We start from the raw sequence: 27,756 nt of genomic DNA on the forward strand, positions 1-27,756 counted from the left end.
TTTTGCAGGTTTCAAATCTTTAATTGCGCAGAACAATGGATTTTTATGAACACCCATGACAAAGAGATGTTTTCATTCCCTGTGGCATACTGTCACCTGTCTCCAACTGGAGCCCACACTAGAGATCTTCATTAATATCCCAGATGAACTTGAAAGGCAGCTCTTTCATTTTTTCCTTAAAAACGCTGTCAAATCTTTCACTCTGCGCCACAGTCATTGTGTTCTTCCAGTCTCCAATGGTCCCTGGGGCAGGAGACACAGACTTTGAATTGGGAATTAGAGGCCACTTGCAGATTTTATTATAATCTGATATCGTTTGTGCAGGTTAGAGGCTGTGACTGCTGCTGGTTGGGTTCAATCCCTTTTCTCCCCAGATAGGTCCTTCCTCTCTCATCTCCCCAGAACGTAGCTCCCTGGGGTTTTGGAGGTACATTTCCAAACCTGGAGGGCTGGATAAATACAGTAAAAACACCCCCTAGAGTATTTTTTCAAGTGGAGTCATACTTCTATCTTTCATGGCATTAAAAATATACCAGTTAGTGTCCATTTGATGTGCTGGGCATGCCTAGTATGTTACAGGTGTCAGCAGCCTTATCAGAGAATGCTTCCCCTCTGATGAAACACATGACTCTGGCAAAAACTGTGACTCTGTTCTTTGTGAAATCCAGCAGTGCTCATGGAGAAATCTATAATGGGCCAAATTCATTCTTGGTTTAACCTTGACTGCAGTGTAACTACAGGCAGTCCCCGGGTTACGTACAAGATAGGGACTATAGGTTTGTTCTTAAGTTGAATCTGTATGTAAGTCGGAACTGGCGTCCAGATTCAGCCGCTGCTGAAACTGACCGCCAGTTCTGACTTACATACAGATTCAACTTAAGAACCCCAAGCTTCCCCAAGCCAGCTGCTGCTGAAACTGATCAGCGGCTGATTCCAGGAAGCCTGGGGCAGAGCAACTCTGCCTCCGGCTTCCTGTAGTCAGCGCTGGTCAGTTTCAGCCGCGGCTGACTTGGGGACGCCTGGGGCAGAGCAGCTGGGGTGCTGCTGGGTTGCTCCAGTAGCGTGGCCGCTCCTCGGCGCTACTGGACCAACCCAGCAGCACCCCAGCTGCTCTGCCCCAGGCGTCCTGATTCAGCCACTGCTGAAACTGACCAGCAGCGGCTGAATCAGGACCTGGGGCAGAGCAGCTGGGGTGCTGCCGGGTTGGTCCAGTAGTGCCCAGAGCGGTGCTGCAGGACCAATCGGCAGCGCCCCAGCTGCTCTGCTCCAGGGTCCAAAACAAAAGCCTGGTATGCGGGGGGGGGGGGCACACTAGCCGCGCCCCCGCCCCCAGCAGACCAGGGACACGGAGAGCAGAGCCGCAGCGGCAGCGGGGTGCCGCGCCTCTGAGGCTTTGCTCTAGCAAAGCCTCAGAAGCGCGGGAACCCGCCCGCTGCTGCCGCTTCAGTCGCGGTGCCTGTGGTCTGCTGGGGACCGTCCCCAGCAGACCACAGGTACCGCGACTGAAGCGGCAGCAGCGGGCGGGTTCCCGCGCTTCTGAGGCTTTGCTCTGGCAAAGCCTCAGAAGCGCGGGAACCCGCCCGGTGCCCCTGGTCTGCTGGAGACGGTCTCCAACAGACCAGGGGCACCGGAGCAGCTTACGAACGGGGCTTTCTTGCCCCGGAGCTCGCAGGTAGAAATCCGCTACCTCAACCTCCGGGGCGAGAAAGCCCCGTTCGTAAGTGCGGATCCGCGTAAGTCGGGGACTGCCTGTAGTTTGACCTGCTCTTTCTAGATAAATTCACTAATTCTGCTTTATGCGCCAGTAGTTTTATACATTTTAGTTCCTATCTCCTTGTACTGATTTATGTCACTGCAAATTTTAGAAGAAAAATTGAAACAGGAAGTCATTATTTGTTAAAGGAAATATGAGCGTCCCTGAACGTCCTTTTAATGAGTATTAGGTGGCAGGCAGTAGTTCTCTACCATTTCCAAACCACTGTGCCCACTCCTATTTAGCTGCATCCCCCTCTTGTTCAGCAGTATCAGAAGAGAGGGGGGACCACAAACTCCGGACTCCATTCATGCCTCTCCCATATAAGGGGCACAGCATACAAATACCCATCCCCAAGGGTATATCTACACAGCATGTCTCTTTTTGGGATACTGAAGATATCCCAAAATAACTACCCTGTGTCTTAACAAGCCACTCATTATTCCAAAATATTTTAGAAATAATGGACATGCTACTTTGGCATCCGGGTAACCCTCTTTGCACAAGTGTTAAGGGATGTATTGGAATAGCACGTTATTTCAAAATTTGGCGCTGTGTAGATTCACCAAATTTCAAAATAAACTGTTTCAAAATAGATTCAAAATAAGAGATGCAATTGTGTATCTTATTTTGAGATCAGGGTGCTGTGTAGATGCGCCCTTAGATTTTCTCTGTGTGGTTAATTCTGTGCTCTAAATTATTACTAGAAACTGCAGAGTCAACTCAGTTCCAATACCCCGTATCTGAAGTTTCACAGACGCACTACACAGAACTGCTTTCCATTTTCTTCTAATGTTCACATATTATTAATATCTTGAAGAAGACCTTTCCCTTTTACATGTGGCACAAAATGAATTTTACCTTCCAAAAGAGCTTATTGACAATTTTCATTTATTGAAATACTGACACTTTTCTCATTAAACCTTTTCACCAGTTTTTGTCCAGCTCTTTCTCAGCAAACACTTAGACTGTGTCCAGACTCAGGGGTTTTTTCAAAAAAAGTAGCCTTTTTTCGAAAAAACCTCACCTGCGTCTAGACTGCAGCCACGTTCTTTCGAAATTAAATCGAAAGAACGCGGCTTTTCTTTCGATGGCGGTAAACCTCATTTCACGAGGAAGAACGCCTTCTTTTGAAAGTTCCTCTTTCAAAAGAAGGCGTTCTTCAATGTAAATAGGGCTTCTTCAAAAGAGAGCATCGAGACTCACTGGATGCTTTCTTTCGAAAAAGCAAGCCGCTTTTTCGAAAGTTCAACGTGCAGTCTAGACTCTCTCTTTTGAAAGAGGCTCTTTCGAAAGTATCTTTCGAAAGAGCCTCTTTCGAAAGACGCTTGCAGTCTAGACATAGCCTTAGGAAATAACATTCTTAGTGCCTTAAAGCCAGTTATTTCCCAAGTACAGAAAGTTGTGTTTGAAAGTCCTCGGTGGCTAGCCTCAACACGACCTAACCAGGATTAGGAAGATTAAATAATGATTAGGCTTGGCTGCGCATGCTTTACCTTTGCGAAGAAAATGTCCTTTGCCTCGTTCCAGGAGACTTTCTGGCATGTTTTCATAATTTGCCCTGGCATCCCGTTTCATGTTATCAAATGAAGCCTTTTCCACAACTGTGTCCAGCTCTTTTTCTGTTAGCTGCTTTCCTAAGAATTTGCAGATTTTCAGCACAGCGCCTCTGAGATCCTGAAATGAACATTATTTTAAAGCAAGTTTCCTAACTTGGGTAAATAAAAGAACTAACTAAATAAAATGATTGAGTAAAGGCTAGTGGGATACTTAAATAAACTATGTGAAATAAAGCATAAGGCTAGAGCACTGAAGAATAAAGCTGACTTCTTTGTTGGTACTTTCAGTCTTACCACACAATTTCATAAGTAAGATTTTAATTCACTACGCCGGAAAATATGGTAATTCACTACGGGCATGTCTGCACTACACAGGAGATCGAAGCTGCTGCTGTTGATCTTCCAGTGTTCTAATTAGGGGGTCTAGAGAAGACCCGCTAATTTGAACTGAGAGGGGCACTCCCATCCATGCCGGTAGTCCTGCTTGCACAAGGAGCAACGGAAGACAAAAGGAGAGTATTCTCTCTTCGGTTTCTGCAGTGTGGACAACACCAAAAGCTGAGTTAAAGTACTTCAACTTCAGCCATGCAATTAAAGTAGCTGAAGTTGTGTATCTTAATTTGACCTCATCCCGTAGTGCAGACATAAGTGTCTAAAGCAGCATTAAAAATTTGATAGGTGAATAGCAAGGCAAACCATAGTAAATTGGAAGTAGGTGAGACCTGTTATGATACAGTGAACAGCACATTTATGTGCTATTGAATGTCAAACTGAGTTAAACATCTCACCCAATTATTCTGATTCTTCCCCCCCTTGCACTGAGACATACTTTTACAATGACACTCAATGAAATCACTGAGATCAACGTACCTTCCTCTGTGAAATCAATGAAACGCCTCACAGAGGAAAGTGCAAATCAGCACATGTAAAGGTGGTAAAATCAGAGGGAACAATGGAGGCATTTCTTCACTGTTTATCTGAGCTCTAAAGTGATTGACTGGTTGTCACGTTACTGGATTTTAAGGGGTTCAGACAGGTTACTGCTGCACCTATGGCGGGTGGGGAGTTTGCCCCAAAGTCTGTACAAAGGGGATCATGTGAGGTGTCAAATGAAAGTTTACGATCTACTGATTCTGCATATGCTATTCATGTACTTGTATGATATATATAAGAGTTATAAATATGTACCTGTGCTTATGCTGGAAGATTCTCTGTCTGAGGCAGAGCAATGGGCAAGTAATGTTCAGTCAGTGACTATGCTAATTAGCAAGGTTCCAGGGACAAGACTCTCAGAGAAATAAATACACACCTAAGGAATGTGTCTGGGACCTGCAAACCAGTCAGTATCTGATGACTGCTGACTTGGGACACAGGGATAGGTCACTGGGCCATGTGACCTGCTCCAGCATGGAAGATATCAGGGATGGATTTAAAATGCCATGAGGCGGACTCGATCTTGCCTTCAATTCTGCTACTGATTCCAGATGCAGCCTTGCAAGGAACAGTGAACCGGGAAGAATCGTTGGCCCATCCTGACATAGGATGTACACCAGAGACTTTTAAGGTAGCAGTTTGTAACATCTCTGCTCAGAGCCTGCATCAGGAACTTGGTGATTCGATGCATGTAGTGTATTCTCCTTAACAACCTTACTCTCCACATTTTCTTTCTTTTATTAATAAACCTTTAGATTTTAGATTCTAAAGGATTGGCTCAGCGTGACCTTGTGAGTAAGATCCAGAGTGTAAATTGATTGGGAACTGTGGCTGGTTTTTTGGGAAAGACCCATTTGGGGTAGATGAGACTGGGTTCTAAAACTTCTCAGCTGTGTGCAGGACCTGTGCTATTGTGGCACAGGGAGAGCTGGGATGTCAGAGGGGTTTTTCTTGGTATGGCTGGTTTGTGACCTGTTTGGGAAGGTCTCTCGTCAGGGGCTGTAAGGATCCCTGAGTTTGAGCAATTCATCCTGAGAGGATGACCTCAGCAGTGCCCAGACCCAGTCTGGTCCATCACATGGTCTCACCTTCTTCATCTCCTCAAAGGTAAAGAAGAGAATGTTGAAGTCATCCCTGTGGGTGAACCAGCCTCCGATGTGATCCAACCATGAGCCAGAAACCACTTAGGAAGGAGAATATGTATAGAAATAAATGTTAATGATCTCAAAGAGAAAAGCCATTCAATTATTGGCATGTTTGCATCCCAGAATGCTCATCAGCAGAGCTGACCATGCAGAATCTAGGGAGCATAGGTCCTTCTTTCAGATTTTTTCCCCTTCTGCTGCTGCGGGGATATTTGGGCTCATTGAGATATTATTCCCGGTCTGTTATTATTCACAACCTTTTCCTAGTTTACATTCACCTTAAACATGAGATACAGACCATGCCACATCCATCTTCTAATCTGGGTGTATAAGAGCAGCTTTTATTTTTTTCAAACTGACAGTTACATGTTAACCAATAGAGGTTGCACTTTTACCTCTAGAACCCACTGGCACAACAGAATTGTACTGTCACCTGGCACAACATATTTGCATGTTCATGTTCTGAATAATTACTTATAGATTTTATTGGTCATCGCTTTTGATGGATGAATGATCCCAAGCCCAGAACCAAATTGATAGAATTTATTAATCTGTGAACATAGGACCAGCAGGGACCATTGTGGTCATATAGCCTGATGACCTCTATAATGCAGGCCATCGAATTTCCCCCAACTAATTCCTAAACACATCTTTTAGAATAACATCCATTCTTGATTTAAACATTGTCAATGATGGAGAATCCATCACGAGTCTTGGGAAATTGTTCTAGTAGTTAATTACACTCTCATTTAATAGTTTTGCCTTATTTTCAGTCTAAATTAGTCAAGCTTCAACGTCCAGTCACTGAGGGCATGTCTACACGAGCTTGTTAATTCAAGCTAGGTAGGCAAATCAGGCAACCGGAGTTGCAAATGAAGCCCAGGATTTAAATATCCCAGGCTTTATTTGCATGTTCCCGTCTGGCCGCCGTTTTTAAATCCCCTTAGTTCGAACGAACTGCCCGCGGCGACACGCGACAGTTTAAAGTTAATCCGAACTAAGTCCTTAGTTCGGATTAACTGTTACTCCTTGTGGAATGAGGACAAAAGGGTAGAGGCTGTCCATCATCCCAATGAGGGTGGTGAAGTGTGACGGGAGTGTCGGGGGCCTAGGAGAGGAATCCCGCACTGCACTGATGCAGCACTCTGCCTGAATGCTCGAGTGGCCGAGCCGGGAGTGTTCGGCAGCCACTGCACACGCTTGCACAGTAGCACCCTGCACCACCAAGCCGAACGGCGGGACAGCACCTGCACCAGCATCCCAGGCAGAGGGCGCCGGCCTTGAAAAGCGGACCTCCCCATCAGGCTGGGGATGAACAAGGGAAAGGAGGGAGCGGCCCTGGCAAAGGGGCATGGGCGAGGCAGCCCCAGAAACAGACCCCACCGGAACAGGTCAGCATGAGGCCCTGAAGGAGGGCAGCGCATCGGAGCACACCAGGAGGGGAGGAAGGAGCCCAGGACGGGGCGGAGAAGTTGCCTGCGGATAGGTGAATTATGGCACTCTCCCACTGACTGAACAGGAGGCTGTTGTCCTTGTTCTCAGGTTACTGGGCTGAGACCTGGAGAGAGGGTGGGCCCACGTCTCCCTTCCATCCCTGCTCATGGCAGGCATGGGGCCCCCGTGGGGGGTGGAGAAGGGCTGGCAGGTACAGCTCAATTGCTGATAAGACTAACAGAGATGGGACCTCTAGCTGACCCCGAGGCCTACCTAGTGATATTCGAGAGGGTGGCCATGGCAGGACGGTGTCCTGAGGAGCATTGGGCCACCCTCCTCGCACCCTATTTAACAGGACTGGCCCAGCTAGCCTACCACAGCTTGACTGCCCGAGATACGCTGAATTATTATAAAGTTAAGGAGGCTATACTGAACCAGGCAGGGGTAAACCCGGAGACATATAGACAAAAATATAGGCAAGAATGATACCCCCAGGGGCCGGCCTCTGATGGTGGCCCAGAAACTACATGAGGGTATGTCTACACTACCACCCTAGTTCGAACTAGGGTGGTTAATGTAGTCAATCGAAGTAGGTAGTTCGAATTAGTGGAACGAGGTGTAATGGTAGTTCGAATTAGAAAGCCTAATTCTAGCTACCTACTCCGTGCCGCGTGTAGCCGCAGGCACGGAGTCCGAACTACCGGGGATTTAAAAATGGCGGCGCCCAGCAAGATGCAAATAAAGCCTGGGATATTTAAATCGCATATTTAAATCATATTTAAATCCCGGGCTTCATTTGCAACTTCAATTGACTACATTAACCACCCTAGTTAGAACTAGGGTGGTAGTGTAGACATACTCTGAATGAGGCTGGAGGTGGCTAGAGCCTGAACGGCAGGATAGTTCACAGCTGGTGGATACGTTAATTTTGGAGCAGTTCCTCCAATCCTACCAGCGGGAGCGCAGCAATAGGTGCAAGCACAGGGAGAGGTTGAACCCACTCAGCAGAAAGGCCAAAGACCTTATTTTGGGATACTAGGGGATCGCTTGTATAGAGTAACCCAGGAAATGGAGGGGCGGGGCTGTATAAGCCAACTGTTAGTGCCTACATGCTATCGGAGCAGAATCCTGACGCTAGAGCACACTAACCCCTGGGCTGGCCATTTGGGGAGGGAAAAAACCTTCCAGCGCCTTACTCAGCGGGTTTTTTTGGCCTGGGATATATAAGGCTGTGATGTAGTGGGGCATCATGCTGGTTGCTAGGCTTTGGCTGTCCCCTACTGGCCCTCTCTGTGAGCACGGCCCAGCAGGAGGGCAGGACACTGACCTGACCGGTTCTGACTTGGGAGAGGGAAAAAGGTTGGAACAAAGGAAATACGTGGGGGGAAGAAGAGTTAGTCTGGGGCTGAAAACTTGATGGAGACAGCTGAAGGACCAGGGAACCAACGTCTCCTCCCGATTAATGAGGGAGTTATATAAACTGTTAAACATCAAAGCATTACGAACATCCGTGTATCATCTGCAAACAGACGGATTAGTAGAACGGTTCAACCGAACCCTTAAGAACATGCTCCGACGGTTTATGGAGGTTTGTGGTTAGGGAAGTGCCTCAATCCTCAACAGGGTTCTCCCCGTTTGAGCTCCTGTATGGTAGGTAGACTCGGCAGATCTTAGTCAAGGAAACATGGGAAGACCAAGAGACGCGGGTACAGGGATCGGTAGCCTATGTCCTACACTTGCAGGAGAAGTTGCAGAGGTTAAGGGAGCTCGCAAAAGCAAATGTATTGCAAGCCCAGGATCGACAGGCTCATTACTACAATAGGGAAGCTAAATTGAGGGAATTCAAACCAGGAGATAAAGTACTCCTGTTGTTACCCATAAGGAAGTCAAAGTTATTAACGAAGTGGCAGGGCCCCTTCGAAATAATCCGGAGAGTGGGGAACGTAGATTACGAGGTACGTCTGGCAGGCAAAAGGAAGGGATTGCAGATTTATCATGTAAATTTATTTTAAAATGGAAACGCCGGGAAACCCTTATGATAGCACCAGCATTAGAGGAAACAGAACAGAGGAAGCATTAGTGGGGCCCCGGGCAGGGGATATAGGTAAAGACACACCGATACAGTTGGGAGAGGAGCTGATACCAGTTCAATGTGAAGATATTGCAAGGGTCGCCAGAGCATACACCACAGTCCTGGATATGGACCAGGACCACGAGTCACCACATCGCCACCACCCCAGGATGCAAGGTATGTGATCCAATGCATCACTTGCCCTGCAAAATGTGGGAGACAGTTAGGATGGAGGTACAAGACATGTTGCAGTTACATGTGATCGAAGAATCCTGCAGTGACTGGAGAAGCTCAATAGTACAGATGCCTAAGTTGGATGGGTCAGTCCAGTTCTGTGTGGGCTTTAGAAAAGTTAACACAATCTCCCGTTTTGATGCCGACCCTATGCCCTGGGTGGATGAGTTATTGGAGAGACTTGGGTGGGCCCAATATATATCAACCTTGGACTTAAAAAAGGGGTACTGGAAAATCCCCTCGATGCTGGCCTCCAAAGAAAAGACAGCGTTTTCCACCCCCTTTGGATTGTTTCAATTTAAGACCATGTCCCTTGGGTTACATGGGGCAGCAGCAACCTTCCAGAGGTTAATGGATCAGGTGCTCTGTGAACATTGTTGCTATGCAGCAGCCTATATCGATGATATTGCAGTATATAGTGGCAGCTGGAAAGAGCATTTACAGCATCTGAAGGTGGTATCGCAGTAATTAAAAGAGGCCAGCCTAATAGCAAAACCCTCAAAATGCCATATAGGACAGTGGGAAGTTACGTATTTTGGGTTTTCTGTGGGAAGGGGGAAGTTGAGACCCTTGGTTAGCAAGGTACAGGCCCTAGCACAATCCAAAGCTCCTATGACCAAAAAAACAGGTTCGGTAGTTTTTAGGACTAGCCAAACCTCTGTCATACCAGCTCCAAATAAGAAAGGTCACAGAACAGGCTGCCAGTAGGCAGCTGGAAAGCAACAAGCTCAAGGAGATTAAATCACAGCAGAAATGCTAAAGGAACTGGACCCCGTGACCCTCATAAAACTGACAGACCTGTTCCAAGGTGTGTGGAAAAGAGACCTCTCTGAGAGGTCAAAACCTGGACTCATTGGCAGGGTGCTGAAGAAGGGTGATCTCACTGACTGTAACAGCTGGAGAGGAGTCACACTGCTCTCTCCTGCCTGGCAAATTGTCCGTAGTAAGGTGCTACGCTGGACAAAAGAGACAGAGGGTTCAAAGCTTAGGGAGAAACAGGCTGGATTCTGGTCTGAAAGATCCTGTTCAGAGCAAATAGTCGCACTAAGGAACATCACAGAAAAATGTGTAACATTTATTTTACTATGAACTTAATTTTTCAGTGTGGCACGAACAGCACTGGTGAGAACTCTGCATTGTCAGCGACATCATGAGAGAACTCAGCAGCTAGATGGGCAACAGCTGAGTCTTTCAACTCTTTGGAAGTATAAGTACGGGTTGTACCTCCAACATCTGGCACTCTCTAGTCCAGCAACATCTCTGGTCCAGTAGTCTGGGAGACTGAGGGCAGGAGGACCAGCCGGCAGGGCATCAGAGGTGGGGGCAACCCAGGGGCAGTGCGGGACTGGGACTGGAGCCCCAGACCAGCATCCAGCAAGCCACAGCAGCATGGGGCTGAGGCCAGAGCACCTACAACAACCACCAGGAGCACAGGGTAGGAGCTTCTTGGCTGTATGGTGCTGGGGTTCGAGCCCAGTGGTTTCCCACGGCTACATGAGGTTGGGGCCGGGACTGCATGTGGCCAGGATTGAAGCCTCAGGCCCCTGCAGCAGGAGCCTGTAGTGCCCAGAGAGCCAGCAGTAGCTGAGGAAGCAGCCCAGACAAGTTGCAGGGCGAGTGCGAGGCAGGGTTGGCTGCTGAGATGGACTTGGGGGTTGGTGGTAGGGGACCTCCCCTGGTTTGCAGATTTTCTCATTTGGGACTGGTCAGGTCCCAGTGATGCTGGACCACAGAAGTCCAACCTGCAGTGGTTTGGGATTGAGGAGTAGGCAAAATAGATATGGAAATCTATGAAACTAGAAAGAGAATGGTAGGAAAACACTTCTGTGTGGTTCAGACTGAACTCTCAATTGAAATACATGATGTGACTTGACTTAATTGATGCAGTGCACATGACTATGCTGTTTCCCTGCCATTCTTAACACATAAAACCTTTATTGTGAACTGTGGGTGTCATTGCATTCACTGCAGCCTTTGACCCCCAGCTGTGAGTGGGCACCAGGACTTTGACAAGCTCCACCTTCTATGTAATTTATCCACAGAGATAGCTTATATGGGCTGTGGTTGAGGAGGAGGTCATGGCTCTTTAGCTATAAATGATGCCTTACCTTTCCCAGCTAAAAACCTCTCCAGTAAAATGTTAAAATCTGATATTGTCTCGAGGTTGAGAGAAAGCTTGGAAAAATGAAAATAGGAAACCACGACATCCTTAGGGTTTCTGGCAACATAAATAACCTGCAAGGTAAAAAGAGTGACAATCTCAGATGTATTACATGGACACAATGAACCTAAAAATCTGTATGTTTTATACAATTGCTATTTCTGCAAAGAACCCTTAAAATCCCTGCATTTGAAGAGGATTAAAATGCTAAAATGCATTGTTGCCCACCTTAACTAATTTTACCAACAATTTGGATCTGAGAATATCTGAGAGCTAAGCAGAGGGCAATGCTGTCACGTTACTGGATTTTAAGGGGAGCAATCAAGATCACTGCTGCACCCATGGGGTGGGTGTCCCAATCAGCTGAACCCGTGGGGGGGGGCACCGAAAGTGTACAAAGGGGGCCATGTGAGGTGTCAAACAAAAGCTTTCCTTCTACTGATTCTGTATATGCTGTTCATGTAAATGTATAATGTCTGTATGTGGAGTTATATACATGTTCTCTGTATGGATGCTGGAAACCTCTCTGTCTGTGGTTGAGCAATGGGCGAGGAACGCTCAGCAGTTCCAGTAAAAATGGGATCTCCACGGAAACTGGGCACTGGTGTCCTGAGGTCTAGCTTGTACTTAATTCCCCCTTCCCCTTTTGCAGGCTCTCAGGACATAGAATAAGGCTTTGGAGGAATGTGAACCCCAACCGTATCCAGGGGAGATATGCTTCTGCAAGGGTTGTTGTAGGAATAGCAGACAGTCTGGCCCTGAGAATTCAGGCTGTTTTACTGTGGAAAGCCAAAAGTTTTCCTGGATAATCTTAATTAAATTGTGAAAATAGGATCACCTACTTTTCCTCTTCTGTTCCTGAGATCTCTTGGAACTAAATTGTGAGGCAGGTGAGTAGCAAAGAGACGAGGTGATGGACAATTGACATAATCAATGTTATATATGTTATACTCCAGCCATGGAACTCTGTCTATTACATTTATATTTTCTGTTCCATCCCGATGGCCTTCATGATAAATCAGGCTCAAAATATTCTGACTCCACACAGTTCCTGGGAAAGGAAATAACCTTATTTAAAAGAGTTCTCATGCTAATTTTGTTTTAATGTCATGTAATAATCTGTCATGATCATGATCTCATCAAAACTGTGTTTCGTCTTGCATTATAAAAGAAATATAAAATGTGTATGAAAGGGACATTAGTGCTGCCGGGATGGGAATCCAAACAGAATTATAGCTTGTTTCTAACACTAAAAAGTACAAAAGTTATCAATCTATTGATCAATCTAGCTTCTAGTCAATAACCAAATTTTCAAATATATTTTACCTAGGGTATTTGCGTTCCCCATTGAAAGAGCAATTATTACAGATTTTTTTTCTCCCTCCTATAGTGCCTAAATGATGCAACAGTGTAGCTCAGATGTATTAAAGCCACTTATGTAGAATAAGAAATAATGAAAAATGATGAATTAGAATTATAATATTAAGTTCAGTTTAGTGGTGATAGTATCATTGTATTTCCTGTGTTTTACCCTGTAGGCGCCCTTCATAATTAACTGTTGCAAAATATGCATCCAGGGAGCTTTCAGTGCGTACCCCAATGCTGTGGCAGGAAAAGGCCAGAGAAATCTCTGAGGGTATGTCTACACTACCCCCCTAGTTCGAACTGGGGGGGGGGGGTAATGTAGTCATATGGAGTTGCAAATGAAGCCCGGGATTTGAATTTCCCGAGATTCATTTGCATGAAGCCGGCCAGTGCCATTTTTAAATGCTGGCTAGGTTGGACCCCGTGCTGCGCAGCTACACGCGGCACGGACTAGCTAGTTCGGATTAGAAATGGCGCCGTCCGGCTTCATGCAAATGAAGCCCAGGAAATTCAAATCCCGGGCTTCATTTGCAACTCCGTATGACTACATTACCCGCCCTAGTTCGAACTAGGGGGGTAGTGTAGACATACCCTCACATATTAAGGTCACTATGGCTACATCTAGACTGTACGCCTTTTACGACAGAGGCTTTGTTGACAGTATCTGTCAACAAAGCCTCTGTCGAAAAAGAGCAACTAGATTTCATTGTGTGGATCGAAAAATCGATCAGCTTTTTCGAAAAAGAGCATCCAGCTGCCGGACGCTTTGTTGACAAAAGAAGGCACTGGAAGTGCTTCTGGCAGTGCATGGGGGCAGCCTTTATTTCCAGGTGCTGCTACCTGCCCTTTGCAGAGACGCGTGCTTAAAGGGATCGCCCTGGACAGCCGTTGCTCTGCTCATGCTTCTGGCTTGTCTACCTCCTAGAGGGAAAGCAAAGCTGCTGCAGTGCTTGCTCTGGTTGCCCTGCTTCCTTGGAGACCACAGCAGTTTATTTTCTGCGGGGGGGGTTCTGCTTTTTACCTTTTATTTGGCCATGGAGCCTGAGATGCCCCATGGCAGGCAATGGCCCTACGCTGCCATACTACAGCTTCTGCTGCATCTGCATGATTCTGTCATGAATCTCCTGCCCCATATGGACCCAGACTGCACCGAGGAGACCCTCCTCTGGGATACAGGAGCTCTGTCCTTGCCCCCAAACTTTTTTGGGGACAGGCAGATTTGGAGACACAAGACAAGTTTGGACTGGTGGGACTGGCTGGTCATGAAGCTCTGGGACGATGACCACAGCTCTGCAATTTCCGGATGTGGAAGGCCACATTCCTGGATCTGTGTGCCTGGCTCGGCCCTGCTCTGGAACACCAGCACACCCACCTGTGGCCCGCCATCCCTCTGCAGAAGCAGGTCACAATTACCCTGTGGAAGCTGGCCACCCCCGACAACTACAGCTCTGGGGGACACCAGTTTGGTGTGTGGATGTCTTCCATCATGGCCGTCTTGATGGCGGTAAATCACTGTCAGGGGACAGGCCCTGCTGAGTGGGAGGGTTGAGAAAGGGGGACTGCCAGGCAAGGGCAAGAAGGTGTGGGGGATGGAGTGGCACTTGGAGGCCGCTTCTCGGCCACCCCTGCACTGATGCAGGGGAGGAGGGCGTCCTGACAAAGGAAGGGGTGAGTTGGTGGGGGAGGATTCTCCTCCCAAGCGCTTAGGTAACCTGTCTAACTCCCTGGTTTCTGTCTGTCTATTTGTCTCGTGCTGCACGTGGTGAGGGCCATCAATGCGGAACTGCTGAGGAGACTCATCTGTCTCGGGGACCTGGACAACATCCTTGCTGGGTTTGCCCCCCTTGGATTCCTGAACTGAGGAGGAGCCTTCAATGAGACACACATCGCAATCCATGCACCTCCCCATCGAGTAGCACAATTTATAAACCGGAAAGGCTACGATTCCATGGTGCTGCAGGCCCTGCTTGACCACCAGGGACACTTTAAGGACATTTGTGTCAGGTGGTCGGGGCGGGCACATGATGCTCACATATTCCGGAACTCCTACCTGCACTGCAGGTTTCAGGCAGGAACATTTTTCCCCCAGCGGCACCTTGCGCTCGGGGACGTGCAGCTGCCGGTGTGTATAGTGAGTGATTGGGCAACAAAATGGCAAATGAAATTTAATGTGGATAAGTGTAAAGTAATGCACATCGGGAAAAATAACCCCAACTATACGTACAGTATGATGGGGGCTAATTTGGCTACGACAAATCAGGAAAGAGATCTTGGAGTTATCGTGGACAGTTCTCTGAAAACGTCCACGCAGTGTGCAGTGGCGGTTAAAAAGGCAAATAGGATGCTGGGAATTATTAAGAAAGGGATAGAAAATAAGACCCAGAATATCTTACTGCCCCTGTATAAAACTATGGTACGCCCACATCTTGAATACTGTGTACAGATGTGGTCTCCTCACCTCAAAAAAGATATTTTGGCCTTGGAAAGGGTTCAGAAAAAGGCAACGAAAATGATTAGGGGTTTGGAACGGGTCCCATATGAGGAGAGGTTAAAGCGACTGGGACTTTTCAGTTTAGAAAAGAGGAGACTGAGGGGGGATATGATAGAGGTCTATAAAATCATGAGTGGTGTGGAAAGGGCCGATAAAGAAAAGTTATTTATTAGTTCCCTAAATAGAAGAACTAGAGGACACCAAATGAAATTAATGGGTAGCAGGTTTAAAACTAATAAAAGAAAGTTCTTCTTCACACAGCGTGTAGTCAACCTGTGGAACTCCTTGCCAGAGGAGGCTGTGAAGGCTAGGACTATAGTAGAGTTCAAAGAGAAACTAGATAATTTCATGGAGGTTAGTCCATAAAAGGCTATTAGCCAGGGGATAAAATGGTGTCCTTGGCCTCTGTTTGTCAGAGACTGGAGAGGGATGGCAGGAGACAAATCGCTTGATCATTGTCTTCGGTCCACCTTCTCTGGGGCACCTGGTGTTCGCCACTGTCGGTAGACAGGATACTGGGCTAGATGGACCTTTGGTCTGATCCAGTATGGCCGTTCTTTTGTTCTTATGTTCTTATGCTTAATTATAACTCTAAAGCTCTAAATAGTTCTCATTTCTTATAGACTGGCATTGGTATTATTCGTATTTTAAGAAAATATATCACTGTAATATCTGAGAATAAAAATTGGATAACTGGAGTAAACATAGTTGGTAGTTCATCTTGAATAATGTATGACAGGATGGGGATCAAATTTGAATGGTTGGGAGACTGTGTTTAATTAATTTCAAGTCGATATGGGTCTCCCGGTTGAATCTGAATTTTTGTGTTCATATGCAAATTCATTAGTATAAGCAGTCACACCATCCTCCCTTTCCATCAGCTTATTGTTCCCAAAATATTGCTGACATAAATGGTTACACAAAGGAGAATAAAAATAGTTGTCTATTACAAAAACAAATAGACATGCTGAATTATAATACAAAGTTGTAAATAGCTTTTAACAATATTTGCCAAGTTCTAATACACTTTGCAAATTATCTCTGAAGTGTTCAACTTTTGCCACTGCTTAAACATGGGGATGAACTCAGACAATGTATCTAATAAATTGGTGGCAGTTAAAAGATTTTACACTTCTACCACCAAACATGGACCATAATGGTGATCCATAAGGAGAAGGGCCCAATAAAGGATTAAGACAAAAGTGAGATATGAGTTTCCTACAGAGAAACAAGCAATCAGGCTCACCTGATTTTGGATAAGAAACCACAAATACATCACTGTCTCTGATTTCAAAATCCTCCAGTGAATCTATGTATTCAGCTGTGGTAACGTCTTCTGCAAAATAAGTTCCTTTATGTTTGAACATATATTTATTTGATGGCTCCATTGTTCGTTCAGTTTCTCTCGTGTCAAGAATCTGCAAAGTAGGTAACATAATTTTATATCATTTTTACTTTGGTGTTATCTATCCTTCAGGACAAAATTTTTTATCCAATATACAAAACCAGATCCCATTAGCAAATTGAACAATAGTATATAAATGGCATTTTTAGGGACTGACATGAGAATTAAATATCTCTTGCAAGTAAAAGTGCGGTGTAACGTGTTGTCTTTGAATTATTTGCTTGTAAGAATTGTTAGGCACCACTATTGCGTTAATGAATTAGGGACACTTGAAATCAGAGCTATACAAGGAACACTCTACAAATTCCAATGCTTTCTTTGAGCTATGACTTACTCCTTAAATACAACCAGAATAATGAATCATTTTGTAGCTGGAATTTTGTTTACACCATCTTATTTCTGTTTTCCTATCACTTCCAGGGAATGTCTAGACTGCAGGCTTCTTTCAGAAGAAGCTTTTCCAGAAGAGATTTCTGAAAAAACTTCTTCCGAAAGAGAATGTCCTCCCAGCTCAACCTGTCGGTGGAAACCCCATTAACCCTTCCCCTGTACCTAGACCTTCTGATGCAGCATCAGGGGTTTCTCAGGCACCCAGAACTGCGCTCCCTCCATCTAACAAAATGGAAGCTGGATGGCTCAATTAATTAAAGCTTCAGTGCTCAATCCAGGTACAGGTCTTACTGGGCAGTAGAAAGCCATCTGCCAGAGTGTCATATTTAGCAAAATGGAAAAGGTTTTCTAACTGGTGCAATGGGTGGGATATGTCCCCATGGGTATGTCTACACTACCACCCTAGTTCAAACTAGGGTGGTTAATATAGTCAATCGAAGTTGCAAATGAAGCCCGGGATTTAAATATTTCTCGAACCTTTCTCAAACCTAATTCGAACTACCTACTCCGTGCCGTGTGTAGTCGTGGGCACGGAGTCCGAACTACCGGGGATTTAAAAATGGCGGCGCCCGGCAAGATGCAAATGAAGCCCTGGATATTTAAATCCCGGGCTTCATTTGCAACTTCAATTGACTACATTAACCACCCTAGTTCGAACTAGGGTGGTAGTGTAGACATACCCCAAGACAGGCACCCATCCCAGTGTTGGAATACTTGTTGGAATACACCTAGGCTGTGTCTACACTGGCATGAATTTCTGGAAATGCTTAAAATGGAATACTATTCCGTTTTCAGTTTTTCCGGAAAAGGAGCATCTACATTGGCAGGCTGCTATTCCGGAAAAGCTCTTTTTCCGGAAAAGCGTCTTTGGCCAATGTAGACACTCTTTTACACTGTCTACACTGGCCCTTTTCCGGAACAGTGTTCCGGAATAAGGACTTATGCCCGAGCGGGAGCAGAATAGTTTTTCCGAAATAGCGGCTGATTTTGTACAGTAGAGCATCGTTGATTTCCGGAAATTCAAGGGCCAGTGTAGACAGCTTGCAGCTTATTCCAGAAAATTGGCTGATTTTCTGGAATAAGTGGCCCTACAATCTCAGGGGCTGGCAACCTCCTCAGTCAAGGTACACTTGGCAGCACTATCCACTTTCTACCCAGGTTGCTCCCAGCACTCCCTATTTAGCGACCTCATGGTGACCCAAATCAGGAAAGGGTTGGACAGGTTGTATCCATACTGTTGTCCACCTGTACCTGCTTGGGACTTGAATCTGGTTCTCAATAAACATTTGGGTCTGTCTTTTGAACCAATGGCTCAGTGTTCTTTGCTACATCTGTCTATGAAGGTAGCTCTCCTGGTGGTGGTCATGTCAGCAAGATGGGTGTCTGAGCTAAGGGCCCTTTCCTCAGACCCACCATACACAGTCTTCCACAAAGACAAAGTGCAGCTTAAGCTGCACCCAGCTTTTCTGCCAAAAGTAGGCTCTCACTTCCATCTGTCGCAAGAGGTCTTCCTCCCAGTCTTCCACCCTAAGCCTCACATTAGTGATAGGCAGAGGGTTTTGCATACACTGGATGCAAGGAGGGCTTTAGCCTTCTACATAGGCCCTGTAGGAAATCCACACAGCTGTCCATGGTTATAACAGAACTGATGAGGGGTGATCTGGTTTCTGCTTAGTGCATCTCATCATGGATAGTGCGTTGCATAAGCATCTGCTATGACCTAGCTGGGGTCCCACCCTCTCCAGTCACAGGCTACTCAACCAGGCCCCAAGTTTCGTCTGTGGCTTTTCTAGCGCAGGTCCCCTTGCAGGAAATATGTAGGGCAGCTACATGGTCTTCCATTCACACATTCATGGCCCATTACGCAATCACTAAGTCCTCCAGAGAGGATGCAGTAGTTGTCAGAGTGGTCCAGCTGTCTGTGATTCCACCACCAGGGGGGTAACAGCTTGGAAGTCATCTGAACTGGAATCAACGTGAAGAAGCACTCAAAGAAGAAAAGACAGTTACCTGTTCTGGTAACTAGTATTCTTTGAGATGTATCGTTCACATCCATTCCAATACCCACCCTCCTTCCCCTCTGATGGAGTAGCTGGCAAGAAGGAATTGAGGGAGCACAGCTCTTTAATGAGCCCCACCCAGAGGCTCAGAGCTCCTGTGGAAGGGGGGGTCAGCTGATCGGAATCAGGGAGGGACCCTCTTGTTGAGCAGCAGGAGCAGCAGCTACCTACTACAAATGGAGGAGCTCAGAGCGCAGGTAGAGAGGGGAGATAAGGAGGGTGAAGGAGGAAGTAATTGACCAGAGGGAACTGATTTGGAAACAACAAAAGGAAAAGTATTTCAAAATTCTCACACTGCACATTGGTAGCATGGTATTTGATATTAAGAGTCAGATTCTACTCTTATTTATACCTTTATAAAACAGGAGCCTACAGATGTAACTGAGAATTTGACCCTAGTCAGGTGTTTTCTTCCAGTTGCATGTGTGTGCATAAGGAACTAGAGGAGTAGAGCACTACAAAAAACATAACCATATTTTTTCGGTATGTTTAGCTGCATTTTTAATCCCCTATGTATAGGGAAACATGAATTAATTTTAAATCAATGGGCCAAATTGACTCCATTATACTGTAGTAATTTGGTTTTTCAAGAGTGTAAATTAGTCAAAGTTAAACTCAAATTTTTGTTAGGCCAAATAATTCCTTGATTGGCACATACTTCATATTTATCTTGTGGAATAAGAGTTAATCACAGACTGAAAAACAGACATACAAATTCTGGAGGAGCATGTGGACAGGTATCATTGTTATGGAAACATGTAGTTTTGAAGTCAATTACAGATGAGTACACAGGACATGGTGTGGCTTCAGCAACACTATATCTCTCAATTGACACTGTATATGAATACTGGAAGAATTGTAAAGGCAGATGAGAAAGGGTTCATCATGTTGACCAGCAGCAAGTAACTGCCCCATCGTCTAGTCTGGCAGGGTCAACTAGTGTCTATGGGTATGTCTAGCCTACATGCCTCTGCCGACAGAAGCATGTAAAATAGGCTACCGGAAATAGTCAATGAAGTGGGGATTTAAATATCCAGGGCGTCATTAAAATAAAAATGGCCACCGCGTTGTGCCAGCTCAGCTGATCATCGGCGCAGTGCATCAGTCGAGACGTGGATTGGTCAACAAGGGAGCCTTTGTCGACTGCTTCCTTATGCTAATGAAACAAGGTGAACAAGACAAAACTTGTTCCACTCACAAATGGAAAATCTTAGGGTATGTTTACACTAGCTCATTAATTCGAGCAAGGTAGGCAAATGAGGTGACCGGAATTGCAAATGTAGCTGCATGGCAGTGAGTTCGGGTTAGTGAAATTTCAAAATGGCATAACATTTAAGGGCAGCTGAAACTGGTTCCAGCAGGGCATCAGGTCAGTAGGTACTTTGTATGGCTGCTGCCTGAGGCTATCTGAGGCTTGTGCTTAAAGGGACCCCCCTGGACAGCCGGTTCTCAGCTTTCCCTGCTTGCTTGCCTACCTCACTGAAGGACAGCAAAGCATTTTTGTCTCTGTCTGTTTTGGTTGCCATTACTTGGGACACCACAGCACTCGGCACCATGGAGCCAGAGCTGCCACTGGGCACTCTGGTGCTCATTTTGGATGTCTTGCTGCAAGCCTGGCAGCAATTGCTGGAGGCTGCCTCCCAGCATCTGCTGCAGCCCGACCCCCAGACCCTTTTATGGACCCTCCTGGGGGATGAGAAGGAACAGCAGCGGCGCCTGGATGCCGGCACACCCCGCTGCATCTGGCATCTGGACACCAGCAGTGACTGGTAGGACCACATCATCCTGGAGCACTGGGGAGACCAATAGTGGACCCGGAACTTCAGGATGAAGACGGACACCTTCCTTGAGCTCTGTGAGTGGCTCATCCCTGCTCTGCAGTGATAGGACACGCACATGAGGCCCATCATCCCCCTCCAGAACGTGTGGCCATTGCTCTCTGGAAGCTCTCCACACCGGATAGCTACCGATCCGTGGGGAACCAGTTCGGCGTGGAGAGATCCACCATTGGAACAGTGCTCATGGAGGTATGGCAGTCTCCAGACACTGTGCCTGTTTGGGGGGGGGGGGCAAGGAGGGGATGGGCTGCCCCAGGGAAAAGCAGGGGAGGTGGTGCAAGTCCCCTCCCCAGGAGGGTTTGTTCTGTTCCAGTTGCACTACAGACTGCCCGTGGTGGCCAGGATTGCAGGGGGGTTGCTCCTGGGGAGGGGGTGTGGGGCAGTGGTGGGGAAGGAGCACTGTCAGCCACCCTGGCACCCCAGTGACTCTTGGTTTTGTGTGTCCCTCTGCAGGTGGTCAAGGCCATCAATAGAGTGCTGATCCACAGAGTCATCCACCTCCCTGATGTGGATGCGGTCATCGAGGGGTTTGGCACCCTGGGCTTCCCCAACTCTGGGGGGAAGGGGACAATTTTCGGGACGCACATCCCCATCCGTGCCCCGGACCACCAGGCCTCTCTCTACATCAACCAGAAGGGATACTTCTTGGTCATCCAGCAGACGGTGTCTGACCACCAGGGCCACTTCCTGGACATTAACGTGGGCTGGTCTGACAAAGCACACGACACGCAAGGTTACTGCAACTCCTCCATGTGCCAGAGGCTGCATGCTGGGACTTTCTTCCTTGACCACCACATCAGGGTTGGGGACGTGGACATGCCTGTGTGCCTGGTGGGGGATGTGGCCTACCCACTACAGGCCTGGCTCATGAAGCCCTGCACCGGACACTTCAACCCCTCCTGGCAGGCCTTTAATGCCAGGCTCAGCAGGGCCCGCATCGTGGTCGAGGGGGCCTTCAGCTGGCCGAATTAGATGCCTCCTCACCCGCCTGGACCGCTCTGAGAGGAATATTCCGCACGGGGTGGCAGCTTGCTGTGTGCTGCATATCTTGTGCAAAAGAAAGGGGGGGGAGAGGAATGAGGGAGGGACAGGGGAGGCGAGAGGGTGGGAGAAGGGAGGGGGAAACCTAGGAGGAGGGAGCTGGAAGGGGAAGGAGAAGCTCAGGGTTGGGGGTCTTGCTGGTCCACCTGTCTCCTAGCACTGTGGGTGCGAGGGCCTCAGCGTCCCGGGGGGGAGTGGGTATGGAGGGTAGAGCGGGTGGAGAGGGGGGGGAGGAAGAGGTGGGAGGGGGAGCAGGAGTGGGAGGAGGAGCAATAGATGGGGCGGCAGCAGGAGCTGGAGCAGCAGGAAGCACCAATCTCTGCACCAGGGTCTGCAGGTGGTAGCAGATGGCATGGCCCTGAGCAAGCAGCTCCCCTGCCACAACTGTAGGTCTTCATGCACCCAGTGCTCCAGGATGCAGACCAGCCTTCACAGGAGCCCCAGGTGCTGCTGCTGATACTCCTCCTGGTTCTGGGTGAGCCTGCTGAGTGCCTGGGGGCAGTGGTGGGGTAGTGCGCCCTGCACACGCAGCTGCTGTGGCTGTGCAGAAACAAAGATAAGTGGTCAGTTATCCCTGGGGACACAGTGGGTGAAGCCAAGCTCCTCGCTGCAAGGTGAGGACGGCAGGTCTCCACACCATCAGAGCCAATGTGCTTGCACACAGGCCATGTTTGACATGCCCTGCTATCCCCGGGAGTGTGAGCTGGCACGGGACTGCTCCCATGCCCCTGTGCAGTACAGGCAGTCCCCGGGTTACGTACAAGATAGGGACTGTAGGTTTGTTCTTAAGTTGAATTTGTATGCAAGTCGGAACTGGTACATATTGTAGGGGAAACTCTAGGCAAACATTTCTCCAGAGCTCAGTTTTATTCTCCCACACCTCACTTCCCTCAGTTCTTTATTCTCAAGCTGAGGAGTCTGCTGAGAAAAGGCGCTCCGCGTCTCTCTGGTCCGCTGGGGGGGGAGGGCGCTAGCTTCGCGTCTCCCTGGTCTGCTGGGGGGAAGCAGCTAGTGCGGGGTTGCCTCACCCCGTTTGTAAGTAGGGATCCGATGTAAGTCGGATCCATGTAACCCGGGGACTGCCTGTATATATAGTGTGAGGGTGGAGGGGGAGGGGAGATGTGCCCTGCCTCTGCGTAGAGGGGGCTTGTGGAGGGAGGGCATCGTGCAGGGTCCCTCTCCGGGGTCAGGAGCATGTCATGTGCCTTCATACATACACATGTGTGGGTAACAGGCCAGGGCCCCTGTGTGGTAGCAAGCTGGGGCCACGTGCCCAGGGTGGCAAGGCACATGCACAGGTTGCTGCGTGCTTCATGGTCAGCAAGGCCCACAGGCGCATTCCTTGGTCTTCCTCTCCCCCCCTCCTCGCCCTGCATAAGGGTATAGTGATGGCACTCACATGTTGAGACCTCCCTGGCCTCGGACGACACCGGTGACATGGCTGCTGTGACGCCTTGGGGATCCTGGGTGAGTGCTACGCTTCCTCCAGGCTCCTGCGACTCCTGGCCATTGTCCTCCTCCTCCTCCTCTTCCTCCACCATGCCCTGGTCAGGACCCTCTGCCCCCGGGGTTGATGACCACCTGGGAGGCACGGACCGTTTGACCCCCCCCCCCCAGGATTTGGTCCAGGGCATCATAATAGGGGCAGGGGTCTGGGTCAGCCCCTGTTTGGGAGCTGCCCCCTGTGGCCCTGGCATAGGCCTGCCTCAGCTCCTTTATCTTCATGTGCACCTGGTCCTGGGTGCGCATGTGGACTTTGGTGAGCAGGCTGGCAGCCATCTGCCTGGAGACGGCTAGGTTCCTGTGTCCAGTGCAGAGATCATGGACATTGGAGGTCTCCCCCCAAACCTCATTCAGGTCCATGATCTCCACACTGAACCAGGAAGGCGCCTGTCTTTTGCAGCCCCTGGCTGGCTCCTGGGAGTTACCAGCCTGCTCCTGGGGTGGGTGGGTGGGGTCTCGGTGCCAGTGGGTTGCTGGATCATGCTGGGCCAGGGGCAGTGACTGCTGGCTCTGTGCTGGCAGGCTTGCAGCTGGTAAAGGCACTGTGGCCAGAGTCTACCCCTTTAAGGGCTCCGGGGCTGGGGAGGAGCAGAAGAGTTTTCCTGGTTTGGCTCAGAGTAGCCAACAGGGTAACCTGGGAAGGGCTGGAGGCCTCCTATTTCGAAATAAGCATCTACACAGCTTATTCCTCATGGAATGAGGTTTACCAAATTCGAAATAAGTGCTCCACTATTTCGATTTAATTTTGAAATAGCAGTTTGGCTGTGTAGACACTGCTAAAGTTATTTTGAAATAATGGCTGTTATTTTGAAATAACTTTGCTGTGTAAACATACCCTATGAAACTGAGTGACTGCATTTTACTCTCCTTCACAGTGTCAGTAAATATTGTACTAATATTTGCGAGGAGAGCATGACTATTTCTAGTATCAGAGGGGTAGCCGTGTTAGTCTGAATCTGACGAAGTGGGTCTTTGCCCTTGAAATCTTATGCTCCAATAAATCTGTTAGTCTATAAGGTGCCACAGGACTTCTCATTGTTTTGACTATTTCTAGTTGACTCAGATTTGTTTAGCATCTTAAAGCTGAGCTATGTGTGGATAATAGGCATTTTGGTGTGTTTACTAGCTTGAGTTGCTAGAAAGGATGATAATACATGTACTCCAAGGGTAGTGTTAATTTTCTTTTTATTTGATTTCATATTAAATAAATAAATATACATACTGCTTCATATTAACTATCCCTTCTTTTAATATATTTCCTTCCACACATATATTATTTACAATATATATTTATATATGGAATCCTTGTTTGTGCAAGTTGTGCACATTCATATACTACGTCAATATTTGTGTTGCAGATAAGACATTTTAATCCACCCAAAAGAAAACTGAACCCACCCAAGCATGAAAAATATTAGAGGGAAAATTGTCCTCTAACACTGCCCCGGGTATTTAATTTACTCGCAGACGTACTCATGAAGATGTTTTAATTTTATATTATACAACAAAATAATATTTACCTTCTATGTTCAGTTTCTGCTGCTCCAATACACACGTTCAGGCTCCTACCTTCCACTTGGATAAAGAAAATGGTAAATCACTCCTATAAGAGGCAAATATTTATAGCTGGTGTGCAATCTGGTTGAGGTTTTATGGCTCTATTTACTTTTTCCTTTTATCTCTTCCAAACTTTGAACTGAACTTTAATCTTTGGGGAGGATTACAAAATAAGTGGTTCTTAGAAATGTGAGAATAGTTCAAAATATATGAATCTAAACATGGCAATATGAGAATTTCCCTGGATACATCTGAATGAAATAACTCAGCAAGAAAACTATTAAAATAATACAACAACATCCACTTTCTTTCAAGTATGTTCTTTGACAAAAGAAAAAATCCTTTGGTATACCGTATTGACAAAACACAGTCCCTTTTGTAAAAAGGTAATTATGAAATTGAGATCATAATTAAACAGTTTAAATGTTACCAAGCAGACACGAGGAATTAGCATTTACATGCATTAAACCAAGAATATTTGGTACAGAGCACACAGACCTTTAGACTCATGGCGGACCAAATAAGCCCCACAGGAAGGATCCAGCTCACGAAACATTTGGATCCATTTTGCCACCCACCTCTGGGACACTAATCTGCAATGCAGTGAGACTCTTGGGCAGGCCTCCTGCCAGCTACGGGCCCACAAGCAGCTACCGCTGGGGAGAACATCTGTCTGTAGCATCAGGCTGCCTAACACCACGGCTCAGCTTCAAGGGCAGCAGCCAAATGAGCTGTACGATCCCACCCTCTAGCATGGTGAGAGACTGACCCTGTTCCCAAAAGCTGAGCCCTGCAGGGAACACACACACACCCAGCCAGGCTCTCTCACAGGCAGTGACTGGAAGTGGCTCTCTTCTGCTCTTCATCCAGGCCTGACTGCAGGGAGGGCAGCCAAATGTGCCATGGAAGAGGTTGGAGTTTTGGACAGGAACATCCAGTCAGAAAGGAATCCCGGCTGCTCCTGCCAGCAATGCCAACCTGGCCTACTAGCTGCTGCACGGCCTGTGGGGAAGCAGCAGCCCTGGCATGTCTGGCTCCTAGCCGGAGGGCCTGCTGGATGGGAATGTGCTGTCCTACCGCCTGCCAATAGGCGCAGCTCCATTGGCTGGCTGCCGACAGGGGGGCAGCACCACTCCAGCGTGCAGCAGGCGTCTGTAGAGGAGTCCCGTGGCAGCTGTGGCGCACTCCTCTCCTGCTGCTGCCCGGCGGCGACCCTCTTCTCACGCTCCTCGTCTGGCGGGCTCAAGCTGTGGCACAGGTGTTCTGTCACCCCATTGCCTTCACTCAGAACTTCAAGGTATGTGTATCCCCGTCTGAGTGCTGGGAATGGGGCTGTACTTCCTCCCCCCTCACTGCACCGTCCCCATCCCAACTCCCTTTAACCCCACGCGCTGTCATTGCATTTCTCCCCATCCCACCTCCTGCCCTCCAAGTCCCACAGTGCCTCCCGCCATATTCCAACCCTCATTCCCCCATCATGGCATCCCTCCCTATCCCACCTCTACCCTTCACTGCCTCCCTCCCCCATCCTCTCCTGCCTCCACTCCTACCTGTTCCAATCTTGTTCCCCTTAGAGCTCTCTCCCACCCATCTTTTCCACCTTCCAGAGTCACGATCCCTATGTCCCCACATCCATCACCCTCAACAGCCCTGCACCGCATTCATTTCCATGGACCCCTATTAGCTCTGCTCATATTATATCTCCATACACCTGTGTCCTCCCCCACATCCTCATGCATCTGTGGTCTTCAGCTTCCCATTGCAGCCCTGCTCAGCCCACACTCCTTCTTTTCTTCTTCACTGTCATCTCTCCACCCTATCCTGGTGACCTTCGCCTCTTTTACTTCCCATCATCTTCCTCCTCCCGATCTTTTCCCCCGAAGCACACCCTCCTCTCACCTGGTTTTGGTAACTCCTCCTAAAATGTATGAAACAGTGTCTCTGTATAGGCAAGTATGTGCACGCATTGTATGTGTGTAATTGTCTATGTGCCTTTGTGTAGGGAGGTGGGTGAATTGCTGCATGTGTGTGTATCTGTATGAATAAAATTTGCAGCCTTGACTCTTTCACTTTTATTCCTTTTGCTGCCTTGTGCACAAACAATTAAAGACACAAAATATGTGTATTCCTTTCATAAAAAGCTTTAGAAGAGAAAGGAACTCTAAAATAAATCTATTAGGGTATGTCTAGACTGTCACCGTAGTTCGAACTAGAGAGGCTAACGTAGGCATTCGAATTTGCAAATGAAACCCGGGATTAAAATATCCCGGGCTTTATTTGCATGTTCCTGGGTGCCGCCATTTTTAAATGCCTGGTAGTTCGAACTTCCTGCCTGCGGCTACACACGGCACAGGCTAAGTAGTTCGAATTAAAGCTCCTAATTCGAACTACCGTTACTCCTCCTGCAATCTCACTCTCAAACTTTTCTTTCTATTAATAAACCTTTAGATTTTAGTTTCTAAAGGATTGGCCCAGCACGCTCTTTTGGGTAAGATCTGAGGTATAAATTGATCTGGGACTGTGGCTGGTCCTTTCGGACGGGGAGACTCTGTTCAGAGTTGGTGAGATTGCTTTTATAGTCTCTCACCTGTGTCAGGTGTGGGTCTGGCTGTGGCACAGGAAACGCTTGCGTGTTTAAGGGGTTTTGCTTGCGAGACTTCTTGCTGATAGCGCGGCAGCTGAAGTGCTCTGTGTGACTGGATTGGTGCCTTATACGGAAGAACTCCAGGCTTGGGCAATAAGTAGCCCTGGTTTTGACATATTCACCCTGATATGACCCTCTCAGTGGTGCCCAGACCAACCTGGTATATTACAGA

The 27,756-nt window shown here is 47.7% G+C and overlaps 2 protein-coding genes across 3 annotated transcripts in view; both read right to left on the bottom strand.

The window, feature by feature from the left end:
- LOC102447832 (amine sulfotransferase-like) lies at positions 1 to 26,303 on the bottom strand. Of its 2 annotated transcripts, none has more exons than XM_075924030.1 (7): positions 24,904 to 25,062; positions 16,393 to 16,564; positions 12,133 to 12,341; positions 11,238 to 11,364; positions 5,334 to 5,428; positions 3,250 to 3,430; positions 1 to 243 (listed from the first exon to the last, which is right to left on the bottom strand). In XM_075924030.1, the coding sequence occupies exons 2-7, from the start codon at positions 16,532 to 16,534 to the stop codon at positions 119 to 121; spliced, it is 879 nt and encodes a 292-aa protein (XP_075780145.1). In that variant the 5' UTR covers positions 16,535 to 16,564; positions 24,904 to 25,062; the 3' UTR covers positions 1 to 118. The 2 variants fall into 2 exon arrangements, with proteins under 2 accessions (XP_075780145.1, XP_075780146.1); XM_075924031.1 differs by lacking the exon at positions 1 to 243 and adding an exon at positions 8,941 to 9,098 and having other exon boundaries at positions 3,306 to 3,430; positions 24,904 to 26,303.
- The window catches only part of LOC142827860 (amine sulfotransferase-like), a 36,124-nt gene continuing 30,270 nt past the window's right edge, over positions 21,903 to 27,756 (bottom strand). Inside the window, exon 3 of the mRNA XM_075924024.1 lies at positions 21,903 to 22,055. Coding sequence (XP_075780139.1) covers positions 21,966 to 22,055 — 90 coding nt within the window. The 3' untranslated portion in view covers positions 21,903 to 21,965. The remainder of the gene's footprint in view (positions 22,056 to 27,756) is intronic.

Source organism: Pelodiscus sinensis, chromosome 3 (assembly GCF_049634645.1).
Source record: "Pelodiscus sinensis isolate JC-2024 chromosome 3, ASM4963464v1, whole genome shotgun sequence".
In the NCBI taxonomy this organism is placed as follows: Eukaryota; Metazoa; Chordata; order Testudines; family Trionychidae; genus Pelodiscus; species Pelodiscus sinensis.